At 46.2% G+C, this 25122-nt stretch overlaps 1 protein-coding gene and 1 long non-coding RNA gene across 2 annotated transcripts in view; one reads left to right on the forward strand and one right to left on the reverse strand.

The window, feature by feature from the left end:
• The window catches only part of LOC126989360 (uncharacterized), a 28671-nt gene extending 24424 nt beyond the window's left edge, over positions 1–4247 (reverse strand). The window contains exon 1 of the long non-coding RNA XR_007743226.1: positions 3963–4247. This is a non-coding gene — a long non-coding RNA (uncharacterized LOC126989360). The remainder of the gene's footprint in view (positions 1–3962) is intronic.
• Positions 4248–7929: 3682 nt separating this feature from the next.
• Positions 7930–25017, forward strand: LOC126986854 (uncharacterized). The gene is made up of 2 exons (XM_050843303.1): positions 7930–8152; positions 24917–25017. The coding sequence occupies exons 1-2, from the start codon at positions 7930–7932 to the stop codon at positions 25015–25017; spliced, it is 324 nt and encodes a 107-aa protein (XP_050699260.1).
• Positions 25018–25122: the final 105 nt, after the last annotated feature.

Here is a 25122-nt window from a genome sequence, read left to right on the forward strand (position 1 = left end):
CGGCGTTAAACTCACAAGCGTTCAATGCGTTAAGGACCTGGGGATTAAAATCGCGTCAAACCTCAAATTCTCACATCAATGCATCGATGCAGCAAATAAAGCGAACAGAATGTTGGGCTTCATTAAAAGAAACTTTTTATTCAAAAATAAAGATGTAATACTCCCGCTCTACAATAGTTTAGTCAGACCCCACTTGGAATATGCGGTACAGTTTTGGTCTCCCCACCATGCAAAGGACATTGCTAAACTAGAAGGTGTTCAGCGTCGAGCAACAAAAATGATCCCTTCTTTGCGCAACAAATCCTACGAAGAAAGGCTTTCCACCCTTAATATGTTCTCTCTTGAGAAACGTCGCCTCCGAGGAAAACTGATCGAATGTTTTAAAATACTTAATGGTTTCACGAATGTAGACAGAACAAAATTATTTATGATCGATGATACTTTGCGAACGAGGAACAATGGCACAAAACTCAAATGTAGACAAGTAAATTCAGACTGCACCAAATTTTTCTTCACCAACGTTGTAGTGCGAGAATGGAATAAGCTCCCACCATCAGTGGTCCAGTGTAACACGATTGACTCCTTTGAAAACAAGCTCGACCGTCACTTCCTTGAACTTAATATTAACTAGAGTAGAAAAGCAACGTTTTGGAGCCATCTGATTAATGTAAAATCACTTAGGTTTAAGGACAGACCACCTAGTCTGGACCATGGGGTCTGTGTGGTCTGATTTTCTATGTAAATCTATGTAAATCTCTCTCTCTCTCTCAACCAACTCTTCCACCCACCACTATCACCACCACCACCAGCACCACCACCATCACCTCTATAGCACCAATACCACCACAGTCATCACCACCACCACCACCACCATCATCACCACCAACAGCAACAACAACACCACCACCACCATCACCACCTACCACTTACCTCCACTTTGAAGTTGCAGGCTGGAACACAGAGTTGGCTGGACTGGGCTCCCAAAGATGGCGGCCGAGGTGCTTCCGGTTGCCGCACCCAAGTGTCTGGCTCGCGCGCTCTAGGTATATAACTCTGTGGTTCTTGCCTTAGGCCAATGTTTACGTTATGACTTCGTAGCATCACTACACATTATGACTAAGCCAGGCCTAAAAATATACCAAGAAAGCTTACAGTACATGAGTTAATTGGACTGTAGCCTAGCACTTTGTAGTAGCAAAAAGTAGTAAAAAAGTAGCATCAACAATCGCTTCAGTCGCTGGACATTGTCCGTTTACGTGCAGTTCTGACTTAGTTCCGTAATGAATGTCGTTTCAGGTTGATTTATAGTAGTTCAAAAGGCCCACACTTATCAATAAAGATATTATTGAACACACACACACACACACACACACACACACACACACACACACACACACACACTAAATGTATTCTGTTCGCTTTAATGAATATGAAAACTGATAAAAAAATAATAAAACATACAAGGCCATCAATATCAACTACTGAGGCCAGGTGATGTTTTAAACTGATACAAACGCAAACTCCATCACTGAAAAATATACTACAAAGCTCTCCATCAACAAGCAAATCAAATCTTCCGCAATTATTATTGGGAGAGGAATAAACTCGCCTTTATAAAACCCAAAGAAAACTCATCCTCCGTAGATTATTTCCATTCCCGTATCACAAGTCATCCCTTCCCCGGCCATTCATCACAGAGGGAGGAAGGAGGAAGGAGGAGCACTTGAGCAGGGGAGAGGTGGAGATGGCGGGGGAATGCGAAAAGTTGGAAAGTTTCGTTTAGTCGGCGCAACATCTGTGGTCATATGCCGGAGAGAGACAGAAGGGGAAGGAATTATAGGAGAAGGGAACAGATCCCAGGAGACGGGACACAACCCCCGATTAATACCTGGTACCCATTCACTGCTGGGTGGACAGGGGCGTAGGGTATCGGAAAAGCCGCCCAAATTTTTCCACTCCGCCCGGGAATCGAACCCGGGCTCTCTCGATTGTGACCCGAGTGTGCTAACCACTGCACCACGAAGCCAGGGGAATGGGAGAGGGAGGAGGTGGTTGAGGAGTGGAAGCCGGCAGACGAGATAAGGGGGAGGCGGAGGAGGGAGAGAAAGGAGGGGAAGTATGGGGAGGGATGATAGCAAAATTATATAACACTGAACTAGTGGGGATGACGAAGGGGAAGAGGAAGAGTGGGGACCCGTAGGATGATATGAGGAGGGGAGTAGGGGGTACTGAAGTTAAAGGGTAAGGAGAATAGTCATATGGTGGGGGAAGGGCAATGACAGCGAGAATGAGGGGGGGGGGGGAAGGGAAGGGAAGGGAGGACAAGGGGAGGAGACAAGCTAGCTAGAGGATGTGGCAGATCGCTAGTCATATATTACCTTGTTAAAACTCAGAGCATTCATCCCTTTATATACATTCCGGTTTCTTTACTGTGGGGAAGGTTATCGTGCGACGGGGTTTTGACAAGCGGACAGGCGTGTTTATGTCACAAGGGGTGTATTTTTTCGGCGCGGGCTCTTCCCTTTCTTCACCCCGGAGCTCGCAGTCTCATCGCCCATCGACTTGGAAGAAATCGTGAGGCCAGCGTGGAAAAATACACCCTTGTGACATAAACTCGCATGTCCGCTTGTCAAAACCCCGTCGCACGTGCTAGAAATATTGTAATTACCACCACACCGTCCCCTAAACGCGCACCAGCTTGGAGCCGCTATTCCTAAGATTTACCCTGCTTTATTTTCAAGTGTTTCGTTCCTGATCGTCATTAGTTGTCCTAAGTGATCCGTCAAACTACAGCTGTAACGAGACAACCAAGTAAGTCCCTTGTTCTACAGCGCAATGAGCCTGTGGTAACTGGGTAAGGTTCGACACATTTAGAAGGAATCCTGGAGTACCCTCAGGAATAGTTAGGCTACAGGAATAGGACGGGAATTCAGGTGTCAGGATACAAGTCACTGAAGAACCTAAAGAAAGAGAGAGAGAGAGAGAGAGAGAGAGAGAGAGAGAGAGAGAGAGAGAGAGAGAGAGAGAGAGAGAGAGTACTGTAAATAGAAAAAAAAATACTCAAACAAAAAGGGGAATAAAAAGATTGCGACGGGTGAAATAGTACAAAGTATCACCAGATTTGTTTAGGCTTAATGAGACGAGATGAGAGACGACGCGCCGGGCAGGTTCACTCAGGCACGCACGGAGCGACACTCCGCTCGGAACACCAACAAGCAACGTTGCCAGATTGTCGTACTCTGCCTCTTATGTTTGCCGATTTCCGACCCAAAAACTGCTTTCCTCACCCAAATAACTGCCTTCATATATGGTCATCGGTTAAATGGTTAATTATTGGTGCTTCTTGGTAACGATTATGAGCCAAAACCTGTAAATACGAGGCTCTGAGTACGATAATCTGGCAACGTTTCCAACAAGTATCCTTGATGAGCTCAGGATACTTCGCTCGTTACAGCATTGCCGGAAGCATTATGGACGCGGTAAGAATGACACACGTAATAGTTCTAAGCTGAAACAACCATACATCAAAATCAACCATATGCATACATCAAAATCAACCATATGCATACATCAAAATCAACCATATGCATACATCAAAATCAACCATATGCATACATCAAAATCAACCATATGCATACATCAAAATCAACCATATGCATACATCAAAATCAACCATATGCATACGTCAAATCAACCATATGCATACATCAAAATCAACCATATGCATACATCAAAATCAACCATATGCATACATCAAAATCAACCATATGCATACGTCAAATCAACCATATGCATACGTCAAATCAACACATTATCGAGAATGAACACCGCTGAATGCAGTTTCTCTTATACATTATCGAGACTTGCTTCGGCTTGTCTTGCTCCCATATGACACTCCTCTCCCTCATAGCCTATACGACGCGTATGATGCCCTGCAAGAACCACACCACACCGTTCCTCACCTTGATCCTCGCGTAGGACCGCCTCAGCACGCCGCCGCCAGCCACACGACACACGACACGCGACACACACGCCGGGGACCTCAACACGCACGGCACACGGACACGCCATCACTCCGGCACGCCGCGCGGCACTCTGGGCTCGGCGTGACGTCACCGATGCGCCTTTGTTTTATCCACAATGCCCGATGGTTTCGTCGACATGGTTACATTGACACCTGGGGCACTTTGGTTTTGCTATTGAAGTTTGCGACTAAATAATGTTTATTCCATTGTTTAGTTAAATAATAATACTAAAATATCATGGCACTCCCTACATTACCTCTCTGAGAGTTGGCAACACAAGGCGCCTTCTCTCTACGCCAGTGCCTCGCCACTCGCTTGTTACTGCCTGAATACTTCACTATACACGAAGGATTTATCTCCAGGCTCCACGCTGTAAACCATTCCTCCGCGTGAGGCGGCGCGGGGATCACTGTACAGTGTGTGTGTGTGTGTGTGTGTGTGTGTGTATATATATATATATATATATATATATATATATATATATATATATATATATATATATATATATATATATATATATATATATATATAGTGGAGGCAAAGGCTCTTCGTCTCATCAGCTCTCCTCCTCATACTGATAGTCTTCTACCTCTTAAATTCCGCCGCAATGTTGCCTCTCTTTCTATCTTCTATCGATATTTCCACGCTGACTGCTCTTCTGAACTTGCTAACTGCATGCCTCCCCCTCCGCGGCCCCGCTGCACTCGACTTTCTACTCATGCTCATCCCTATACTGTCCAAACCCCTTATGCAAGAGTTAACCAGCATCTTCACTCTTTCATCCCTCACGCTGGTAAACTCTGGAACAATCTTCCTTCATCTGTATTTCCTCTTGCCTACGACTTGAACTCTTTCAAGAGGAGGGTATCAGGACACCTCTCCTCCCGAAACTGACCTATCTTTCGGCCACCTCTTTGGATTCTTTTTAGGAGCAGCGAGTAGCGGGCTTTTTTTATTAATGTTTAATTTTTTGTGCCCTAGAGCTGTCTCTTTAGCTCTAAAAAAAAAATATATATATATATATATATATATATATATATATATATATATATATATATATATATATATATATATATATATATATATATATATATATCCACTCATCCACCACCCTGTTAGTAAACCAATTTTTGCCTATGTCCCTGTTGAATCTGAATTTATCCAGTTTAAACCCATTACTTCGTATTCTACCCGGTTCTCTTACCAACAAAACCTTATGAATGTCTCCTTTATTAAAGCTCTTCATCCATTTATAAACCTCGATCATGTCTCCACGCACCCTTCGCCTTTCTAGAGAATGCAAGTTTAACTGTTTGAGTCTTTCCTCGTATGACAACTTTCTCAACCCCTGAATCATCTTAGTCATCCACCTCTGCACCGATTCTAACATTTTGATATCCATTCTATAGTAAGGTGACCAGAACTGAACCGTATAGTCAAGATGAGGTCTAACTAATGCTAAATATAGTTTGAGGAAGACTTCGGCGCTTCTGTTGCTTACGCTCCTTGAAATAAATCCCAGTACCCTATTTGCTCGATTTCTTGCTTGGATGCATTGTGCCCTTGGACGGAGATCAGAGCTCACTAAGACCCCTAAATCTCTCTCGCACCCAGACCTGCTTATGAGAGTGTCATTTAAGCAATAGTTATGTTAGGGGCTGTTCCTACCTACACTCAGAATACTGCACTTCCCTACATTGAACTCCATCTGCCATTTATCCGCCCAGTCATACAATCTGTTGAGTTCACCTTGGAGAATACTAGCGTCCCGATCCGACTCAATTACTCTACCGATCTTGGTATCATCTGCAAACTTACTGACATCACTACTAATTCCTGTATCTAAGTCATTGATATAAATAATAAACAAAAGTGGACCTAATACCGAACCTTGTGGGACCTCACTCGTAACACATCCCCAGTCAGATCTTTTACCATTGATTTGCACTCTTTGCTTCCTATTGCTGAGCCACGCCTTGACCTAGTTCAAAACTTTACCCTCTACTCCGTGAGCCTGCAATTTAAACAACAGTCGTTGGTGAGGAACTTTATCAAACGCTTTACTAAAATCAAGATAGATTACATCATAATTTTCATCTCTGTCTACCGCCTCAAATGCTTTATTGTAGAAGGACAAGAGATTGGTGAGGCATGACCTACCTTTCGTGAGCCCATGCTGCGAGTCGTGAATTAAGCTGTGTTTCTCTAGATGCTCTCGAATGTTCCTGGCTATTATGGATTCCAGCATCTTGCCTATAACCGATGTTAAGCCAATTGGGCGATAGTTTGAAGCAGCTGACCTGTCCCCCTTTTTGAAAATCGGCGTCACATTAGCTACTTACCATAGGCTGGGCACATAACCACTATTTACATATGCACATATATATATATATATATATATATATATATATATATATATATATATATATATATATATATATATATATATATATATATATATATATATATATATATATATATATATATATATATATATATATATATATATATATATATATATATATATATGGTGGTGATGGTGGTGGTGGGCGGGGGGAGTACACGGGACAAGGAAAGATATCGAAGTGGGTGTGTTTGTGGAAGTGGACGAGCGGAGAGAAATGAGGAAAAAAGAAAAAAAATCGTTGTATTACTGCCATGATCTGCGCAAAGAGTCTTGACATTTATAGGAAAAAGCGCAAGTAACCGAGACACCAAGATTACCTGAATCAAATAATTGTATCTGGCACTGAGTAGGTTATGCATCCCTCGGCGCAGTGGTTAGCTTCCCTGACTACAAATCTGCGGGCCAGGGTTCGAATCCCGGCCTTAGCAGTCGGAGTGCAGCCCACCTAGCTGTTCATCCTCCTCTTCGGGATGGTCGACGAATGAATATCTGGGGAAAGCTGGGGAAGGCAAGATGTGGAAACCCGGGTGTTACACTGGCCCTGTGTCGGGGTAATGAACTCTTATCCACCACAGGTTCAAAGGACCAACGGGATGGAGATGAGCACCGCCGCCACGCGCAGCTGAAGGGTGCACTGTCAAGTTTACCTTTTGGTGATTAGGTCCCACCTGGGTCATCCTTTTTTCTCTTTGTGCCGCCATTACAGAATGCATATAGATTCCCTCGAATCAGTACACGAATGAATGATTAAAATGCTCCAAGGATTTAGATTTTACAGCCAGAGCACAATAAAAACCTTAACTTGAACTCTTTTCAAAGGCGTAGACTTCGAGGAGATGCAAATGAGGTTTCTGAATAGGTTAAAGGGATTGGCAAGGGAGTTCCTGATGAAACACGTAAAGAAAAATCACAGAGAAAAGAACAAACAACAACAGATACAGATTAGACGAATTTAGGTTGAGAAACAAAATGGCAAAGAACTATTTCACGACCAGGTGGTGGCAGGGGAATGTAACAAAATGGGCGGACACCATTGGAAGATTTCAGTAGAGGTTAGACACATTTATGGCTGTTAAGGGAGTTTGGTGAATCAACCATTCCCAGGAGGTGCCGTGTGTACGCCGACTGGCCTCCTGTGGTCTGCATATATCCCTGTGCACCCTCCTGTACATAGTGGTCATGACGACGGCTTCGCACACTTCGGAGATTTTTTTGCCCTATAGTCATCTTGCGCTGGTTTAGCCTAGAAGCCCCCCACTCCCCCTTCCCCTAAGGTAACAGTGTGTGGGGGGGTGGGGGGATCTTCTTGGTTAGTTTGGTGTACAGTGACTATAAAGACCTTCACAACGCACTGATTTGCGCCCTTAAAGGTATGCCATTCAGCTCTATACTCGGGACCATGCAATGTCAACTCCAAGCTATCCAAAACGGCGTGTCCGAAACCGAGGTGACGTGTTGAATGGAACTCCTATACGCGTGTATCCACTACTTGGACCAATGGCAAACAAAACCCACTACGAGCTCCTGGGCGTGAAGCCCGAGGCCACCCTGCAGGAGATCAAGAAAGCCTACCACCGCCTCGCCCTCAAAATTCACCCTGATAAGAACCCGAATGACGCGAACGCCAAGGTAAAATTCCAACAGCTGCAGCAGGTGATGGAGACGCTCTCCGACCCCGACTCACGGGCCCGATACGACGCACGGATAAGGAGCACGGCCAGTCAGGCCAAGGCTCCGGGGAGGAAGCCTTCCTACTCGGCCTCTTCTTCTTCGGCTTCCTCCTCCTCGTACGCGTCCTCCTCCTACCACTCCTCCTCCTCCTCCTCCTCTGCAGGCTCCTTTTCAACACCGAAATCTAAATCAAAATCGTTTCACAAAAATAAACAGAAAAGAAACAAGGAGACTGAAGTAGGCTCGACGGCCTACATGTGGCACCTCCTATTTCCGTTCAGATATAAGACGATCGCAATAGACAACACCTCGCCCAAGGAGAAGAAGGCCAGGAAGAGGAAGCGGTACCGACAAAACAAGAAGAAGGCGGCTTCGTTTCACTAAGAAGGGACGCCGGGATGGCAGGCAGGAGTGAGGCGTCAGGAAGGCTTTTGAACCTATATCATTCTATCAGTTCTCTCTTTTTCCTTTCTTACTAACTCATTCATATGTTTCCCAGCTCCATCTCTTCCCAAAGTCAGACCCAGTATATACTTTCCCTGTGTCGGAGTATTCATTATGTGTTCCTTCTATTACGATATCCTAATATTACTGTTATTGGGACTACCTTGCAGTGTCAAGTCTACCGGTGAGGTGTTCAATTTCCTATTGCTTGCATTTCCCCGTTTCTTTAATACCGCTAGTAAGTCAAGTGTCTCTGTGCCGTATAGCAATGAGAAAAATATGTGATTTCTAAATAATACCAAAAAACTAGTAAGAAAATTATTTGAACGTACGCCAAAAGCATATTTATTTTTGGTAGTTCCAGCAGGGCCACCAGATGGCAGGTGTGTTTAGTGAAGGACCTATAAACGAGTGGCGTACCTCTTTGGGCGACTGGCTAAGGAGTGGCGTTCCCGTCTTGCTGGTCTTGGGTTCGATCTCCGTCGCCAGCAAAACCATTACTTCTCTTGATTAATTTCTTGTGTGTTTCTTTACACGCGGTATTCGTGTGGAATTTTGTGAAGTGGAATTACGGGCGTTGCATCTGCAGTGAACAACGTGCCTGAGGGTGGATTCTCTTTCTAAGATTTCAGTGTGTGTGTGTCTGGCAAGGGAGGAGCAGCAGCAGGCAGGGTGTGTGTGTTCCACGGCGGAATAATGTGATAATGTATCTAACCGTCAATCTCATTTGTCTAAGTGGCCTCTGCAGCATGTTTTACTGGGCCTTCAGTGGACCCGCTGGTGCCTTAATGTTTTACTGGGCCTTCAGTGGACCCGCTGGTGCCTTAATGTTTTACTGGGCCTTCAGTGGACCCGCTGGTGCCTCAATGTTTTACTGGGCCTTCAGTGGACCCGCTGGTGCCTCAATGTTTTACTGGGCCTTCAGTGGACCCGCTGGTGCCTCAATGTTTTACTGGGCCTTCAGTGGACCAGCTGGTGCCTTAATGTTTTACTGGGCCTTCAGTGGACCCGCTGGTGCCTCAATGTTTTACTGGGCCTTCATTGGACCCGCTGGTGCCTCAATGTTTTACTGGGCCTTCAGTGGACCAGCTGGTGCCTTAATGTTTTACTGGGCCTTCAGTGGACCCGCTGGTGCCTCAATGTTTTACTGGGCCTTCTGTGGACCCGCTGGTGCCTCAATGTTTTACTGGGCTTTCTGTGGACCCGCTGGTGCCTCAATGTTTTACTGGGCCTTCTGTGGACCCGCTGGTGGCTCACTGTTTTACTGGGCCTTCAGTGGACCCGCTGGTGCCTCAATGTTTTACTGGGCCTTCTGTGGACCCGCTGGTGCCTCACTGTTTTACTGGGCCTTCAGTGGACCCGCTGGTGCCTCAATGTTTTACTGGGCCTTCTGTGGACCCGCTGGTGCCTCACTGTTTTACTGGGCCTTCAGTGGACCCGCTGGTGCCTCAATGTTTTACTGGGCCTTCTGTGGACCCGCTGGTGCCTCACTGTTTTACTGGGCCTTCAGTGGACCCACTGGTGCCTCAATGTTTTACTGGGCCTTCAGTGGACCCGCTGGTGCCTCAATGTTTTACTGGGCCTCAAGTGGACCAGCTGGTGCCTCAATGTTTTACTGGGCCTTCAGTGGACCAGCTGGTGCCTCAATGTTTTACTGGGCCTTCAGTGGACCCGCTGGTGCCTCAATGTTTTACTGGGCCTTCAGTGGACCCGCTGGTGCCTCAATGTTTTACTGGGCCTTCAGTGGACCCACTGGTGCCTCAATGTTTTACTGGGCCTTCAGTGGACCCGCTGGTGCCTCAATGTTTTACTGGGCCTTCAGTGGACCCGCTGGTGCCTCAATGTTTTACTGGGCCTTCAGTGGACCAGCTAGTGCCTCAATGTTTTACTGGGCCTTCAGTAGACTCGCTGGTGCCTCAATGTTTTACTGGGCCTTCAGTGGACACGCTGGTGCCTTAATGTTTTACTGGGCCTTCAGAGGACCCGCTGGTGCCTCAATGTTTTATTGGGCCTTCAGTGGACCCGCTGGTGCCTCAATGTTTTATTGGGCCTTCAGTGGACCCGCTGGTGCCTCAATGTTTTACTGGGCCTTCAGTGGACCAGCTGGTGCCTCAATGTTTTACTGGGCCTTCAGTGGACCAGCTGGTGCCTTAATGTTTTACTGGGCCTTCTGTGGACCCGCTGGTGCCTCAATGTTTTACTGGGCCTTCAGTGGACCCGCTGGTGCCTCAATGTTTTACTGGGCCTTCTGTGGACCCGCTGGTGCCTCAATGTTTTACTGGGCCTTCAGTGGACCCCCTGGTGCCTCAATGTTTTACTGGGCCTTCAGTGGACCCGCTGGTGCCTCAATGTTTTACTGGGCCCTCAGTGGACCCCCTGGTGCCTCAATGTTTTACTGGGCCTTCAGTGGACCAGCTGGTGCCTCAATGTTTTACTGGGCCTTCAGTGGACCCGCTGGTGCCTCAATGTTTTACTGGGCCTTCTGTGGACCCGCTGGTGCCTCAATGTTTTACTGGGCCTTCAGTGGACCCGCTGGTGCCTCAATGCTTTACTGGGCCTTCTGTGGATCCGCTGGTGCCTCAATGTTTTACTGGGCCTTCAGTGGACCCGCTGGTGCCTCAATGTTTTACTGGGCCTTCAGTGGACCGGCTGGTGCCTAAATGTTTTACTGGGCCTTCAGTAGACCCGCTGGTGCCTCAATGTTTTACTGGGCCTTCAGTGGACCCGCTGGTGCCTCAATGTTTTACTGGGCCTTCAGTGACCCGCTGGTGCCTCAATGTTTTACTGGGCCTTCAGTGGACCAGCTGGTGCCTCAATGTTTTACTGGGCCTTCAGTGGACCCGCTGGTGCCTCAATGTTTTATTGGGCCTTCTGTGGACCCGCTGGTGCCTCAATGTTTTACTGGGCCTTCTGTGGACCCGCTGGTGCCTCAATGTTTTACTGGGCCTTCAGTGGACCAGCTGGTGCCTCAATGTTTTACTGGGCCTTCAGTGGACCAGCTGGTGCCTCAATGTTTTACTGGGCCTTCAGTGGACCCGCTGGTGCCTCAATGTTTTACTGGGCCTTCAGTGGACCCGCTGCTGCCTCAATGTTTTACTGGGCCTTCAGTGGACCAGCTGGTGCCTCAATGTTTTACTGGGCCTTCAGTGGACCAGCTGCTGCCTCAATGTTTTACTGGGTCTTCAGTGGACCCGCTGGTGCCTCACTGTTTTACTGGGCCTTCAGTGGACCCGCTGGTGCCTCAATGTTTTACTGGGCCTTCAGTGGACCAGCTGGTGCCTCAATGTTTTGCTGGGCCTTCAGTGGACCCGCTGGTGCCTCAATGTTTTACTGGGCCTTCAGTGGACCCGCTGGTGCCTCAATGTTTTACTGGGCCTTCAGTGAACCCGCTGGTGCCTCAATGTTTTACTGGGCCTTCAGTGGACCCGCTGGTGCCTCAATGTTTTACTGGGCCTTCAGTGGACCAGCTGGTGCCTCAATGTTTTACTGGGCCTTCAGTGGACCAGCTGGTGCCTCAATGTTTTGCTGGGCCTTCAGTGGACCCGCTGGTGCCTCAATATTTTACTGGGCCTTCAGTGGACCAGCTGGTGCCTCAATGTTTTACTGGGCCTTCAGTGGACCAGCTGGTGCCTCAATGTTTTGCTGGGCCTTCAGTGGACCCGCTGGTGCCTCAATGTTTTACTGGGCCTTCAGTGGACCATCTGGTGCCTCAATGTTTTGCTGGGCCTTCAGTGGACCCGCTGGTGCCTCAATGTTTTGCTGGGCCTTCAGTGGACCCGCTGGTGCCTTAATGTTTTACTGGGCCTTCAGTGGACCCGCTGGTGCCTCAATGTTTTACTGGGCCTTCAGTGGACCCGCTGGTGCCTCAATGTTTTACTGGGCCTTCAGTGGACCCACTGGTGCCTCAATGTTTTACTGGGCCTTCAGTGGACCCACTGGTGCCTCAATGTTTTACTGGGCCTTCAGTGGACCCGCTGGTGCCTCAGTGTTTTACTGGGCCTTCAGTGGACCAGCTGGTGCCTCAATGTTTTACTGGGCCTTCAGTGGACCCGCTGGTGCCTCAGTGTTTTACTGGGCCTTCAGTGGACCCCCTGGTGCCTCAGTGTTTTACTGGGCCTTCAGTGACCCGCTGGTGCCTCAATGTTTTACTGGGCCTTCAGTGGACCCGCTGGTGCCTCAATGTTTTACTGGGCCTTCAGTGGACCCGCTGGTGCCTCAATGTTTTACTGGGCCTTCAGTGGACCCGCTGGTGCCTCAATGTTTTACTGGGCCTTCAGTGACCCGCTGGTGCCTCAATGTTTTACTGGGCCTTCAGTGGACCCGCTGGTGCCTCAATGTTTTACTGGGCCTTCAGTGGACCCCCTGGTGCCTCAGTGTTTTACTGGGCCTTCAGTGGACCCCCTGGTGCCTCAGTGTTTTACTGGGCCTTCAGTGACCCACTGGTGCCTCTGTGTATGCTTCAAAATTGTTTTCTTGATAGGCTGGAGCTTGAGGAATTATGTGGATTACTTCTTATATTAGGTAATGTTTTTTATACCTCATTCTATTCCTCCAATAAATGTATTTTTATAAGCTGCCAAATGCATTTGACTCAAATGTTATTTTGTAGTAAGGGACCAAATATATTTGTGCCAGATGATTAGAAATTTGATCATCCAGCACAATACATCCTTCTCCACCTGTCAAATATATTTTACTTTACCAATCAAGTTAAAATTAGTTGTCTTGGTGCAAATTATCCTCAAAATGTTATAAAAGGTTTCTTCACACCTTTTTTTTTTTTTTTTTTTTACAACAAAGGAGGCAGCTCAAGGGCACACAAAAAAAGAAAACAATAATAAAAAAAAGCCCGCTACTCGCTGCTCCTAAAGTAAAACAAAAGAGGTGGCCGAAAGGAAGATCAAATACAGGAGGAGAGGTGTCCTGATACCCTCCTCTTGAAAGAGTTCAAGTCGTAGGCAGGAGGAAATACAGATGAAGGAAGATTGTTCCAGAGTTTACCAGCGTGAGGGAAGAAAGAGTGAAGATGCTGGTTAACTCTTGCATAAGGGGTTTGGACAGTATAGGGATGAGCATGAGTAGAAAGTCGAGTGCAGCGGGCCCGCGGGAGGGGGGGAGGCATGCAGTTACCAAGTTCAGAAGAGCAGTCAGCGTGGAAATATCGATAGAAGATAGAAAGAGAGGCAACATTGCGGCGGAATTTAAGAGGTAGAAGACTATCAGTATGAGGAGGAGAGCTGATGAGACGAAGAGCCTTAGCCTCCACTCTGTCCAGAAGAGCTGTGTGAGTGGAGCCCCCCCACACATGAGATGCATACTCCATACGAGGGCGGACAAGGCCCCTGTATATGGACAGCAACTGTGCAGGGGAGAAGAACTGGCGGAGACGGTACAGAACGCCCAGTCTCGAGGAAGCTGATTTAGTAAGAGATGAGATATGAAGTTTCCAGTTGAGATTTTGAGTTAAGGATAGACCGAGGATGTTTAGTGCTGAGGAAGGTGATAGCTGGGTGTTGTCAAAGAATAGGGGATAGTTGTTTGGAAGATTGTGTCGAGTGGATAGGTGGAGAAACTGTGTTTTTGAGGCGTTGAAGGACACCAGGTTCTTCTTGCCCCAATCGGAAATAATAGTAAGTCTGAGGCTAAGCGTTCTGCAGCCTCCAGCCTTGAGTCGTTAAGTTCCTGAAGGGTGGGTCTTCTATTAAAAGAAGTTGAGTAATGCAGAGTGGAATCATCGGCGTAGGAATGGATAGGACAGTTCGTTTTGGAAAGAAGATCATCAATGAACAACAGAAAAAGAGTGGGAGATAGGACAGAACCCTGTGGGACACCACTGTTAATAGATTTAGGGGAAGAACAGTGACCGTCTACCACGGCAGAAATAGAACGGTCAGAAAGGAAACTGAAGATAAAGGTACAGAGAGGAGGATAGAAACCGTAGGAGGGTAGTTTAGAAAGCAAAGATTTGTGCCAGACCCTATCAAAAGCTTTTGATCTGTCCAGCGCAATAGCAAAAGTTTCACCGAAACGGCTAAGAGAGGATGACCAAGAGTCAGTTAAGAAGGCTAGGAGATCACCAGTCGAACGCCCCTTGCGGAACCCATACTGGCGATCAGATAGAAGGTCAGAAGTGGAAAGGTGCTTTTGAATCTTCTGGTTAAGGATTGATTCAAAAGCTTTAGATAGACAAGAAAGTAAAGCTATAGGACGGTAGTTTGAGGGATTGGAGCGGTCACCCTTCTTAGGCACAGGCTGTATGAAGGCATACTTCCAGCAAGAAGGAAAGGTAGATGTTGACAGGCAGAGGCGAAAGAGTTTGACCAGGCAGGGTGACAGCACGGAGGCACAGTTTTTAAGGACAATAGGAGGCACTCCATCAGGTCCATAAGCCTTCTGAGGATTGAGGCCAGAGAGGGCATAGAAAACATCATTTTGAAGAATCTTTATAACAGGCATAAAGGAGTCAGAGGGGGATGAGTAGGAGGAATATGCCCAGAATCGTCCAGAGTGGAGTTTTTAGAAAAAGTTTGAGAGAAGAGTTCAGCCTTAGAGATAGATGAGACGGCAGTGTTGCCGTCAGGACTGAGGAGTGGAGGGAAAGATGAAGAAGTGGAGTTGGAGGAGATGTTTTTGGCTAGATGCCAGAAGTCACGGGAAGAGTTAGAGAAAGCAAGGTTTTGACATTTTCTATTAATGAAAGAATTTTTGGTTAGTCGGAGAATAGATCTGGCACGATTTCGGGCAGAAATGTAAAGTTCATAATTAGCATTAGTTTGAAGGCTCTGGTACCTTTTGTGAGCTACCTCTCTATCATTGACAGCATGAGAACAAGCGTAATTAAACCAAGGCTTTTTAGCGTGAGGAGAAGAGAAAGAACGAGGAATGTATGCCTCCATTCCAGAGACAATCACCTCTGTGATGCGCTGAGCACACACAGAGGGGTCTCTATCCTGGAAGCAATAATCATTCCACGGGAAATCGGAAAAGTACATCCTCAGGTCGTCCCACCGAGCTGAAGCAAAATGCCAGAAGCATCGCCTCTTCGGTGGGTCCAGAGGGTGTACAGGAGCGATAGGACAGGATGCAGAAATAAGATTGTGATCGGAGGAGCCCAACGGAGAGAACAGTTTGACAGAATAAGCAGAAGGGTTTGAGGTAAGGAAGAGGTCTAGAATGTTGGGCCGATCTCCAAGACGGTCGGGAATACGTGTAGGGTGCTGGACCAACTGCTCTAGGTCGTTGAGGATAGCAAAGTTGTAGGTTTGTTCACCAGGATGGTCAGTGAATGAGGATGAAAGCCAAAGCTGGTGGTGAACATTGAAATCTCCTAGGATGGAGATTTCAGCGAAGGGAGAGTGGGTCAAGATGTGCTCCACTTTAGAATTCAAATAGTCAAAGAATTTTACATAGTTGGTAGAGTTAGGTGAGAGATAAACAGCACAGATGTATTTAGTAATAGAATGACAATAAAGTCTTAGCCAGATGGTGGAAAATTCAGAAGAGTCGAGGTTGTGGGCACGAGAGCAAGTGATGTCGTTGCGCACGTAGGCGCAACATCCAGCTTTGGATTGAAATTTAGGATAGAGATAGTAGGAGGGAACAGAGTAGAGATTGCTGTCAGTAGCCTCAGAAACCTGTGTTTCGGTAAGGAAGAGAAGGTGAGGTTTAGAGGAGGAGAGATGATGTTCCACAGAATGAAAATTAGAGCGAAGACCGCGAATGTTGCAGAAATTGAGAAGAAAGAGGTTCGAGGAGTTATCAAGACACCTCTCGGGTCGGCAGCCAGAAGGGGAGAAGGGGAGAAGGGGAGAGAAAAGGGATTTCTTTTCATGTTAGGCTAAGGGCGGTTGTGAAGTAATTGTGGATGATCAAGTATACAGAGGAGTGTTGACGGTTGGGTTTACTTTCCTTCGAATTATCTATCATTCACACGTATATACAGACACCCTGGCAGACCTGAACACTGAAGACTGCGTAGTGCAACACTTAACACCGACATGTCCTGCTTTCCAGACTAAGACTGTGACTGGCTACACAGACGTCACTGTTACGATCTCATGCAGTCTTCAGCAACCTGCATGTAGTTTATTCGTTTCTCACACTGGCACAGTTTAATCTTGTTCAGCGACTTCGTTCAAGTGGAGCACCGGTGGGCAGCATGGGCCAAGCAATATATATAACGGCAGCCACTATAAATAAAATTCGCCTGCTCCACTAAGGGGCTGGGTCGCCCAAGAGGTCCCTCAAGACAGTCTACCGGCGCTATAGGCAGCACCTAAAAAAATAAAATAAAAAAAGACAAGACGCCGCTGCCCAGTGCTTGGGATAACGCTGGGAATCCTGTTACTGTGAGGAATTTGTGTTGTCCCTGTCTGGCACTACGCTGTGTATAGATGCTGCTGCTAAGTCCCTGGTTGACTGAGTCTTCCATGTTATAAGCTGTCATAGGATCACCCAGAGCTCTTTTTTTGTACCATTCGAGACTCTGGTGGTTTTCGAAATAACCCTTCAGCCCTAAATTATATGGCAACATACAAAAGACTCCTTTTGAGGCATGAAATAAAAACTTCAAACGGAAATGTCACTGAACAAGATCCCACAGAAGTGCTCACATCTGCAACAAGTAGCAGCATCATGAAGAGAGCTTTAGGTGATAAAACTGAAGATATAATGACTGCAAGAAGATATGGTTTTGTTCCTGCTCAGGAAGATCATGATTATGTAGACTGCCCAAATTTTGCAGAGCTGTCATATTACAAAGAAGCTGCAGCAGGGTACGTTGCCGGCTATGTTGTTAAAATGGTCAAGAGAAACATTTCATGTCCAGAATGTGTGTCTGCACTTACAACAAGTGAAATCAAGGACAATGACCAAAGTTGCGCAGTTACTGATTAAAGGCAAGGTTGGCTTGATCAAGCCATCAAAGAGTGTTGTGACTGTTCGTCTAACAACAGAGAAAACTTTTCAGATAATGCTGAATAGTAATGACAAAGTGCTGCACCATGTACCAAGACTTCCATCTGTAGTTGCATACACTGTGTTAAAAGAAACTGGACCTACAATATTTAAAACTGAATATGCTCATATGCTTGAATGTTCACCTGATAACAATCACATTTTTTCTCTTATTAAAGCATTGGTCATTGCATATTGCAAGATACGTTTGCACCATCTTGCTAAAGCAACCACTGCTAAGGTAAGAGGTACTCTTATTAGGAAGAGATTAAGCAAGGTTATTTTGTTTAAAAACAATGAATTTGTATTTCATTGGTATAAATTGCATTTCAGTAAAATGGTGTACATAATATATTTATTTATTTCGTTTTATTTCGTGCGTGGATGATGAAATTAATAAAGACTTTTTATTTTTTCCAAGTGATATGGCCCTCAAACACGTAACTGTGGCAATATTTACGTTTTTCGGGGTTTGATATAATAAATCTGCTTTTTAGGAACACTGTAACATTTCAATACTGAATGGCGAGTTTTATAAAGTAATTTTTGCAAAATAAATAACATTGTTATCAAACCTCACCTGGAAAAAAAAAAGAGTATGGGTGAGGAAAGACATTCTACCAAACATATGTTTTAACTACTTATGTTTTTGATTACATATACATATGAAGGCTTTAGACATCAAATATAAGTAATTTGTAAGTAATACTAGAGTGCGAGCAAAAGTGAAGTCAGCGGCCGCGACCCAACCATATGCTGTTCAGCGGCCAGCCGGGAATTTTACATACCGTACTCCAAACCACGTACTTACCTGATATTAGTATTTGATGTTAAGAAAAGATAAGGCCACCTTCGTAATCCTGATAAAATATGCATCATATAAGCATAAATATGCAACATTAACATGAACAAATATACGAAAATGAAAGATAAATAAAGTAGCTCAAAATATTTTTCTCGCATTATTGCCCTTCAACCCCTTCGTATTCAGTTATTTTTCATCATATGAATTTTTCAAGCCCAGTTCCTGAATCCGCATCCTTTTCTGATTACTTCAATATATGAAACATCCCAGTAGTGAAATATACAGACGTTGAAAACTGCTCGGAAACTGGTAACTCTGTGGGTGCACCAGGAGGTAAAGTGGGCTTCCCAAAATGGCTGCCGCGCCAGGGTAGCTTGCCTCACCCGCCGCCTACCCCACAACACGGGAGCACGCGCTCTAGGTATATAACTCTGAGGCCGTGACATAGCCTACTATCTCTCGCTCTCTGCCTTAAATTAAGGCCCGTTTCATACGAACGTTTTTTTTTCCGCGCGGTTTAGAAATCAATGAAGTTCGATGAGGCCCTATGCTGGCCGCGCGTCATAATACCCACGCGGCAGTGATTTACCGGCCGCTTGCACTGCCAACTCTCGAGGCGCCAGGCGGTTCAGAATACTCTAGAAGTCTATGGAGCCATACAGACGGGAGTTTTTTTCTCCGAGCGGCAATCGTGGTTAATCTGTGGCAGAGGTTTAGTTTATTCACAAGTTCTTCCAATGTAGATCACATGCGAATATAATTGAAAAACTTTTCTTGATCAGCTTTCAGGTGAGAATATAATGTGTAGAATACTCCTTGAAGGAGCGTCAGTCCAGGAGGAAGTGGCGGATTGGGGGGTGAGAGGTGCGGGTCAGCCCCGCACCGCACCTTGCCACACACTCTCAACACTCCTCGCTTCCTCTCATATGTCAGCTATTTACTACCTTTAAATGAATTTAATTAAATAATTGGATAATCCAATAAGGTCATATAGCGTTGAGATTGTTTCGTTTTTAAGATAATAACAAATATTTTGTATAAATACCACGACACTTGACAGTGTTGTATTCCAACGTTGTCATTCTACACATCTAGAGCCCAGGTCACTTCTCTCAAGGTCATGGAAGGGTCAGCAGGTGGGCCCATGGGTGGCCCGCTCCCGCCTCTGCCTCTCCCCTCCCTCCCTCTCCCTGCCTCTCCACGTCGTTGGCTGCACAGTCGCGAGAAAGAACTCATTTACAATGTAAACAATTACTTTTTAGACGAAAAAAACAACAGAGGATTTATCATACCACTCACAAGAGTAACTGCAAGAACAGCAAGAGCCACTAATGTTAGTGAAAGAACTATTGAAAGAGTCTGCGCCAAACTGGATCATGAGTGCATGACGAACAGCTCACCAAGACAGCCTGTATTCTCGTCCCCGAAGAAGAAGAGAGATTTACATAGATTTACATAGAAAATCAGACCACACAGACCCCATGGTCCAGACTTGGTGGTCTGTCCTTAAACCTAAGTGATTTTACATTAATCAGAAGACTCCAAAACGTTGCATTTCTACTCTAGTTGATATTAAGTTGAAGGAAGTGACGGTCGAGCTTATTTTTGAAGGAGTCAATCGTGTTACACTGGACCACTGATGATGGGAGCTTATTCCATTCTCGCACTACATCGTTGGTGAAGAAAAATTTGGTGCAGTCTGAATTTACTTGTCTACATCTGAGTTTTACGCCATTGTTCCTCGTGCGCAAAGTGTCATCGATCATAAACAATGTTGATCTGTCTACATTCGTGAAACCATTAAGTATTTTAAAACATTCGATCAGTTTTCCTCGGAGGCGACGTTTCTCAAGAGAGAACATGTTAAGGGTAGAAAGCCTTTCTTCGTAGGATTTGTTGCGCAAGGAAGGGATAATTTTCGTTGCCCGACGCTGAACACCTTCTAATTTAGCAATATCCTTTGCATGGTGGGGAGACCAAAACTGTACCGCATATTCCAAGTGGGGTCTGACTAAACTGTTGTAGAGCGGGAGTATTACATCTTTATTCTTGTTCGCTTTATTTGCTGCATCGATGCATTGCTGTGAGAATTTGAGGTTTGACGCGATTTTGACCCCCAAGTCCTTGACGCATTGAACGCTTTTGAGTTTAACGCCGCGCATTTCGTAATCAAACTTCTTATTCCTCGTTCCAACTTGAAGGACCTGGCACTTGTCTACGTTAAAGGGCATCTCCCATCTATCCGACCAAGCTGAAATTTTGTGCAAATCCTCTTGGAGGCTTTGCCTGTCTTCGTCAGTGAGAACCGAGCTACCAATCTTTGTGTCGTCTGCAAATTTACTAATGCGGTTATTGAGTCCAACATCCACGTCGTTGATGTAAATAATGAAGAGCACTGGGCCAAGAACCGAGCCCTGAGGGACGCCACTAGTGACCGGCGCCCACTCTGAGTTAAATCCGTCAATCACTACTCGTTGTTTTCTGTTGCTCAACCAATTCGCGATCCATTGGTTTACCTGACCGTCAATACCTATTTGCTTTAATTTGTAAAGTAATTTATGATGCGGGACTTTATCAAACGCTTTCTGGAAATCAAGATAGACTACGTCCAGTGATTTGGTTACGTCATAAACAGTGAAGAGGTCGTTATAAAAGGTTAATAGATTTGACAGGCAGGATCTTTTGTTTCGGAAGCCATGTTGTGAGTCCCCAATTAATGAGTGGCTTTCAAGGTAACTCACAATTTTGTCTCTAATTATGCCCTCAAGTAGCTTACCTACAACCGAAGTTAGACTAATGGGCCTGCAATTACCTGGTACTTTTTTGTCTCCTTTCTTAAAAATCGGTGTCACGTTACCCTTTTTCCAATCTGAAGGGACAATGCCTTGTCGCAAGGACATATTGAATACGGTTGTGAGGGAGGAGAGTATTTCGCTCTTTGTTTCTTTCAGCAGAGTTGGATATACTTTATCAGGTCCAGGACTTTTATTTGTTTTAAGTGATTTGAGGGCTTTAAGGACTTCATCGGGTTTTATTTCAAAGTTAGACAATGCATGCTCGGGATTTACATTAGTACTGGTGTTGGTGGTGGTGGTGGGAGGACTGTTATTATTAAACACCGAGGAAAAGTAATTATTTAATAGGTTTGCAACGTGTTGGCTGTCAGTCACTAGTGCACCGTCGCTGTTTGTTAAAGGTCCAATTCCACTTCTGATCGCCTTTCTGTTGTTTATGTAACTGAAGAAGGATTTCGGATTATTTTTACAGTTGGCTGCAATATTTTCTTCATATCTACGCTTTGCCTGATGCACTAATCTTTTTACTCGTCGCCTTGCATCATTGTAAAGTCTAATGTTTTCGGGCGTGCTTTGGTCTTTCTTTAACCTGTAAGACAATTTTCTCTCCTTGACTGAGTGTTTAATTTCGCTATTAAACCACGGTGGACTTTTATTAGTGTTAATTCGCTTCTCGCACAAGGGTACAAATGTGTCCTGCTGAGTGAGTAAGTGATTTTTCAAGTTTAGCCAGGCGTCCTCTGCATTGCCGTCATCTGATAGTTGCATATCTATTAGTTTTCGTCGGATTTCTACGAAGTTGGCTCTTTTGAAATTGGGCACCTTAACTTTATTTTCAGTCACCGATGTTTGAGCTCTAATGTCAACGCGCACTAGTTTATGGTCGCAGGAACCGAGGTGTTCTCCTACCGTGACATTACTGACTAGGTTATCTTGGGTCGCTATAACAAGGTCAAGTATGTTATTTTGTCGAGTTGGTTCAGAAACCATTTGGCTTAGATAATTTTCCTCTAGAAATTCGATCATTCTATGGGACTCACCTTCTGTACCCGACAGTGTCGCCCAGTCGATATGGGGGAGGTTAAAGTCTCCTAGTATCAGTGAGTCGCTGTTATTAAGTGACTGCCTTAAGACGCTGTACATTTCAAGATCGCCATCAAGTGATTGCCCCGGAGGCCTGTAAGTGACAGATATATTTAAATTGACTTTTGCAATGTTTACTCGCACGCACAAATGTTCAACGTTACTGTTTCTTGGTGTTTTGTCAGTAGGTTGCAAGTAGCTTTTGACAAAAAGGGCGACACCACCCCCTCTACGGTTTACACGATCATTGTTGAAGAATCTGTAGCCATCTATGTTGTATTCGGAACTTAAATCAATATTAGTGGTGTCGATAAATGTTTCGGTTATAGCAATTACGTCAAAGTTTTCTGTCAGAGCAAGACATCTCAGTTCATCAAACTTGTTTCTTAGGCTACGCGCATTGAAACTAAGGACTCTTAGGTTATCTTGAAGCTTGGTAATAGAGGTACTGGAGGGTTCAATGTTACGAGTCTGTTGCGGTGTATGGTGTCTATTTACACGGGCGGGATGGAGAGAGAGAGAGAGAGAGAGAGAGAGAGAGAGAGAGAGAGAGAGAGAGAAGAGAAGAGAGAGAGAGAGAGAGAGAGAGAGAGAGAGAGAGAGAGAGAGAGAGAGAGAGAGAGAGAGGAGGAGGAGGAGGAGGAGGAGGAGGAGGAAATGATGGGAGGCTAATGGTGGTCCACTTAACACCTTGACTCTAATCCCACAATTGGAGACAAGAGATGTGGCAGCGTGGTACGGGAGGAGAGACCCCCGCAGAAACCCCCCAATCCGCCAGTTCCTCGTGGATTCACTATAGAGCTATTTATTGGGTGGGTCCACCATATACGTAGTCTCTTCTTTATTAACACCCTGTTCATTGTATATACATAAGTCACTCTTCTGTGCGTCCTCCATTTCGAGAAAACATCGACAAACTGACAAGTATTCTTTGCATTGCTGCAGACGAACCGCGCGGGAAAAGAAAAAAAAAAAACGCTGGTGTGAAGATATGCCTCATAGACACCCACCCGCGCGGCCATCACTTAAGCAATTTTATCATGTCTGCGAGTCCACCCCTGAAGGCTTAGGCCCGCCAGCTCTCGTGAAACCGACTCTCTTTGTTTAGACAGGCGGCGCTGAATACTCACGTTCATTACTTCGTTTAGATGATGTTTGAATGTGCTTTATCCGCAGTGTCTGTGTGTGCCTCTCCCCGGAGGTGTGGCGCGTGTGTGGCGTCCGCCCGTGTCTGTCGCAGCGCCGGGAGACTCACCACACGACCCTCCGGGGAGTGTGTCGTGGACACCAACACGGATTTAGAGGGAGCTGTCACTTGAAGGAAGCCGCGTCACCAGAAGGATCTGCCTCGTGCAGGAAAACTCGCTATCACGTCGTTGCCTCGCTCACGACCGCGGCGCCACCTAAAGGCCTAGTCATACTGGCTCTACGACCTACTGCCGACCTCCAGCGACCTGCAGGTCGCGGGAGGTCTCACATGGTCGACGATTGGTCGTGCGTGCGATCGCCATGTGTCTCCGTCTGCCCTGCGACCGATGGAGGTTTTAGGTCATGCTCTAAAACCTCCAGCCGACCTCTCAGGTCGCTGCCGGTCGTAAAAAAGGTTGCCGTCCGGTGGCCGAATGGACTGCATTTGGACGGCAAGCGGACTGCCACCGGTGGCCGACAGGTGACCATTAACTGTTGAACGGCGACCGGATGGCAAGCGGACGCCGTCTGGTTGCCGTCAGATAGTAGGAGGTCGCTGATGGTCGGCGTCCACTTTTTTATCTGTCATTGGCCGTGGTCGATGTCCGGCCCTCCACCACACGGCGAGTTGTGCGGCGACCGGTGGTAGATCAAACCACCCTTGCCCGGAAATGAGGTACATTCCTAAGCAGTGACGCCCCACGCCCCTCAGCCCGCCCAAGCTCCGTCCCAACTCAACCTGCACCACAGGTCAAGCACACGGCCAAATGTGTATGGGTCACCTCTGCCTAACCAAAATAAATTATTGCAGGACATAATGTGCACAGCAGTAACAATGAGAGTCTGTAGAGCTAATGGCTCTTATCCATTTAAATAAGAACTGTTAATTTCATCTTCTGCTCTGCCCAGGGTGATGGAAATGCTTTAGAAAGAATATAATGTTACGTACATACAAACAACAGGTTAAACCAAGATTGCTTGGAGCAATTTTTGCATGTGTGCGGCACATAGGGAGGGGGGGGTTCACAAATATCCGTCTTTTGCTGCAGTGAAGCACAGAATACTTTCATTACCTTTATAAGTAACTATTTTATCATTACAAATAACTTACAGTAATAAGAATGAGAAATGTGTAATACAACTGGGTGAAAATATTATGTACTGTAGCACGTCAGCAGCAAGTCGTTAAGGGAGGTCGCCGCCCTCATTGCGACAGGACGCGTACTGGTCTTTGCCTGTCGGTCACCGGTCGGCGTATGGTGGGCGTCTTGGCCTGACTCCAGGTGTGAGGTCAAGGTGTGAATCTTACCATGGTCGCCGTCCGGCCACCCACTGGACGGACACAGGACGGACACTAAACGACCACCGGTAGCCGTTCGGTCGCACGACTACTTTGCCACCTATGTGGTCGGGGAGCGGTGGATGTGAATCGCTGCATTTTGAGGTCGCGGGTGATCGTTAGCAGGTCGTGAAGTCAGTGTGACTGTAGCTTTAGGAGGGACGGATGCACAGTTCCGCCCAAGATCGAGGTTCCGCCCGACAGCGGCGGGACGGACGCCGACACCCGGCCGCATCCAGCACACCCGCACCGCGACGACACACTGCCCCCGGCAGCAGCAGCAGCAGCAGCAGCGGTTGGAGTAACAATGTTTCAACTGAAAGATCCCCGTGGATCGCCCCACGCAATACCCCCCCCCCCCCAAAAAAAAAAAAAGTAGCACCTCAGCCAATATCGTGGAGGCACTTGCC

The sequence above is a fragment of the Eriocheir sinensis genome, chromosome 6 (genome assembly GCF_024679095.1).
Source record: "Eriocheir sinensis breed Jianghai 21 chromosome 6, ASM2467909v1, whole genome shotgun sequence".
Lineage (NCBI taxonomy): Eukaryota > Metazoa > Arthropoda > Malacostraca > Decapoda > Varunidae > Eriocheir > Eriocheir sinensis.

Bases quoted from the DNA above. Each gene is read 5' to 3' on its own strand.
- LOC126986854 (XM_050843303.1), top strand. From the start codon at position 7,930: ATGGCAAACAAAACCCACTACGAGCTCCTGGGCGTGAAGCCCGAGGCC. The intron at 8,153-24,916 runs GTCAGGCCAAGG...TCCGCCCGACAG, and splicing joins ACGGATAAGGAGCACGGCCA to CGGCGGGACGGACGCCGACA.